The 4,108-nt window shown below is 38.9% G+C and overlaps 1 protein-coding gene across 1 annotated transcript in view; it reads right to left on the bottom strand.

Moving 5' to 3' along the window:
* Fzd6 (frizzled class receptor 6) overlaps nucleotides 1-3,502 on the bottom strand; it is an 18,097-nt gene extending 14,595 nt beyond the window's left edge. Inside the window, exon 1 of the mRNA XM_013012571.1 lies at nucleotides 3,183-3,502. Coding sequence (XP_012868025.1) covers nucleotides 3,183-3,359 — 177 coding nt within the window. The 5' untranslated portion in view covers nucleotides 3,360-3,502. The remainder of the gene's footprint in view (nucleotides 1-3,182) is intronic.
* Nucleotides 3,503-4,108: the final 606 nt, after the last annotated feature.

A 4,108-nucleotide genomic window follows, 5' to 3' on the forward strand; every position in this document is an offset into this window, starting at 1 on the left:
CGACCGACAAAAAAAAAAAAAAGACTTATGGTAGAGAATTTTTTTTGGGGGGGGGTCCAGTCATGGGGCCTGAACTCTGGGCCTGGGCACTGTCCCTCAGCTCTTCAGCTCAAGGCTAGCACTCTTACTGTAGAGAATTTTAACCTCAAGGTGGACTGCAAAGATTTATATCTTAATAAAATCATCTTGGCACTAATAAAGTAGAGGATAAGGATGTTATTTGTCAGAACAAGAATTTTGTAATCAAGACACTGATGAGATGAAAAATGAAGAGATGAAGCTGAATAGAAGTTTAAAAAGTCACCTAGTTTAATTTTTCTCTGAAACTCTTTTTTATCCATGAAGTCTGCAAAGAAGTAAAAGACTAAATTTAAATAGTACATTCTGAATCTTAGTAAATATTGTCCTGTTCCTCCAATAAGGTCAAGGGAATTAAAGATGAAATTATGCATCATATAGATTGTTCCATGGAGATTGTCCCAGATCCTAGTGCTCAAACCCTGGACAAATAATCACTCCTCTGGGCTTCAGCAGCCTCATCTGTATAATAAACGAGTCTTGAGTTCAGTCATAAATAATAGTATCTTTCAATATAAAATTGGCTCATTTTATAATCCTGCTCATTTTATTTATTCAATATTTTTAGAAGGAATTAATGGCATAAAAAGAGGTCAGGAAGCTCTGTATAACCTTTAAGTTCATGTACAGCTCTTAAATGACAGGATTTGGACAATTCAATATGGAAGTTAAAGAAAATGCTGCTGGCCAAGGACAAATAGGAATGCAACAGGAAAAGACAACACTACAGACTAAGAAATTATATATGGATGAAAAGTCTGACCCAGGTTGATATTATTTTGCCCTTTCTTTTCCCTTTTCCCTTTTTTGTATTCTTAAGTTAATGCTGGAATTAATACTGCTTGGTGGCTTTCTTCTTGTATATCCTTTTATAACCGACTTAAGTGAGATTTGTAACAAAAATACTGCCAGTATGATGATGGATCCTGCCTGTAATCCCAGTACTCAAAACACAGAGATGACAGGATCATGGTTCAAGCATAGCAGCAAGACCTCAAATCAACATATAACTTAGTTATGGGGGTGGCACAGATAGATAGATCAAAGACAGACTGGCTGGCTCTGGGCAAAGACCTATCTGTAAAAAAGGCTTAGGGTATAGCTCAAGTGGTAGAACACGTGGAAAGCTTGAGGCCCTAAAAACTTCTTTAGTAAATGCTATAATAAAGTTTAATACATAAGGAAAATGGCATAGGACAAAGAGATAACAAAATGTCACCTCGATAAGCTAACCCACAAAATTACCTGGGAAAGAAGGTAAGTAAAGAAAAAATACCTTTTTTAAGCCAGAAAAGAAGTGATTGGTTTTAAAATAAATGTGTGGAATAAAACCTTAATTGTTGCTGGGCACTGGTGGCTCACGCCTGTAATCCTAGCTACTCAGGAGGCTGAGACCTGAAGATGGTAGTTCAAAGCCAGCCCAGGCTGGAAAGTCCATGAAACTCTTAATCTCCAGTAAACCACCAGAAAACTGGAAGTGGCACTGAGGCTCAAGTGGTAGAGCGTTCACCTTGAGCTGAAGAGCTGAGGGACAGCGCCTGTCTAGGCCCATAGTTCAAGTCCCACGACCAACAAAAAAAAAAGCAACAACTTGTTACTGTCTTACAATTATAGGTCTTTAAAAATAGCATGGACGTGTCTCTCCACTATCGTTATACTGCATCCTTCAATATGTAACTTGATCTAAACGATAGGAACTTACTCACTACTGGCATTCAGACTTAATCTATATGCAGTTCTGCATAGAAGGGAAATAAAATGCTTTAAGAACATTACTGAAAAATGAGCTATAAAACATTCATTGCTATCAGGGAAAATGTGAGTGGACAATGTCTTTTTTTTTTTTTTTGCTTTATGGTATCCCCACTACATAACCTAATTTAAAACTGATTAGGGCATCAAATGATTAACCAATGGCAGTCTTACTGAATCATTTGTTCAATATTCAAAAGGTTATCTTGAACCGTAAGGATGTATCTAAGCAGAGTTCTTGCTTATCATGAGTGAGGCCTTGGATCAATCTCCAGTAGACAAAGAAAGAAAAGAAAAGACATTCCACTGGATTGAAGAACTAGTAAACAATTTCAGTAATATAATCGTATGTCTATTTTGTATTTAAAAGCTTTCCTATTCTAGACATGAGTCTACAATGAGGTAGTCAGATAACCATTCAACTAAACAACAGTAGAAAACAATCAAAGCTGCGAAATCAGAAGTCATTTTTAAACAAGCATCTATATTAGATGGGGGGGGTCTTAGAAACCACTTTTACGACTTCAAACAGTTTTTCTGCTGAAAGACTACAAATATAATACATTAGTCTTTTTTCCTTCAGGAAACTTATCAAGCCAACTGATCAGTTACAGGAGGGCAGGTTCCTGTCTGTACAGGCAGCTGTTTCTTCCCACACCTCCCTACAAATTTGCATATCTCCAAACCAGAGACTATAATAGGGAACTGAGGTACACCTGAGGCAATCTTTACTGTCACTCTGCTCCTCACCTAACTTGTGCTTTCATTTAATAAGTATCTTAAAAAGAATACTTAAGTGCTATGTTGTTGTTGTTTTTTAAGTCACTTTTAATAAAATACTACCCTCAGCCCATATTCCAATGGTTTCTTCTTTTTGGAAAAACTGAGCCATGCAAACATTACAACCACTTAGGAAAACATGTTGTGAGGGAAAGAAATGTATTCTTCACCTGACATATAACTGTAACCCCTCTGTATATTACCTTTATAATAACAACAAAAGTTGTTGTTTTTTCACTTTTAGTCCAAGCAGTATAGATTATATGTTCAGTGAATTTAAAAACAAGTTCAGGATTTACATTTTTTATAGTCTATCATACATAATAAAATGCATAAGATATTCAGAAATCACTCATAACTATACTTCATTATAAAACAAACCCTATCTTAAGCAAATTCACTAAAAGGAGACCAAAATGTATACAAAATATGTCAGTAATTTAAATTTTCAAAAGAAATTTTCAAACTGACTTGTACAAAACTTGAAGAAATCCTTTATGTTTAAAAATAAAAGAGATTCTTATAGTTTTAGAACAAACCGTTTTTCAATAAAGTCATGAAGAACTACTTGCCTCCATTTCTACAGCAGCAATACCCTGGTCGTAATGACCCATCAGATTGGGGAAGAATGTCATGTTGTAGGTCATTTTCATGCATCTGGGAACAGTGATTGGTTCACAAGTGAAAAGACTGTGCCCCCTGATGAGGGGTAGGGAAACACACGTCAACAAGAACGTGAGCATTTCCATTTTCTTCAAATTTCTGGTTTCACTACATGGCTTGGATTAACCACTCCGTTCATTATCAGAAGATTCCCATCCAAAGACAAAAGTGTTCAAATTCATTTTGAAGGAGGCTGCTTTCCTGAAAGTAAGTTCCGGGGTCAATGGCTGTAAAAACAATCCAGAGAGTGTTATCAGCAACAGTTGTCCCAAAAATCAAATACAAATCAAATTTCACTGTAGGTAAAAGAAAAAAAAAAGATGGAAAATTCCAAACTAGGAAGACACTTTCCCCGGTTTGGCTTTGGACATTATCATTTGGCTGAGGAAATCTCTTCTTTGGGGAACTGCTGATTGAAGGTTTGTGCAGCATGAAAGATGGGGTAAGAGAGGGGAGCCGAGGATGAGTCCAGTGGGAGAAAAGAAAAAGATCATAAAATCGAAGGGACACGCACACACACTCACACAGCTGTGTGGCTTCTTGGTGGGTGTGGGGCAGGCTTCTGGACATTCACTTCTGAGTTTTCCAAAGCCCATGTGGAGGGGGACCTGTAGGATTCTCGCTGGGGAGGAACGAGCTCGGTTTCCGGGGCGGGGGTGGCCGGGAGGGGCACTTCGCGAGCCTCCCGGGTCCGGGAAGGGTGACTGGGAACCCGGGGAGGACGGCTGGGGGCCTGAAGCAAGGATCTCTTTCCTGCCTTCCTCCGACGCGCTCTCCCCGCGCCGCCCCTCGGTGGCGGTTCCCGAGGGCGGAGGCGACCCCCGGGCCGCCCGCC

Source organism: Dipodomys ordii, unplaced genomic scaffold, assembly GCF_000151885.1.
Source record: "Dipodomys ordii isolate 6190 unplaced genomic scaffold, Dord_2.0 Scaffold17, whole genome shotgun sequence".
Lineage (NCBI taxonomy): Eukaryota > Metazoa > Chordata > Mammalia > Rodentia > Heteromyidae > Dipodomys > Dipodomys ordii.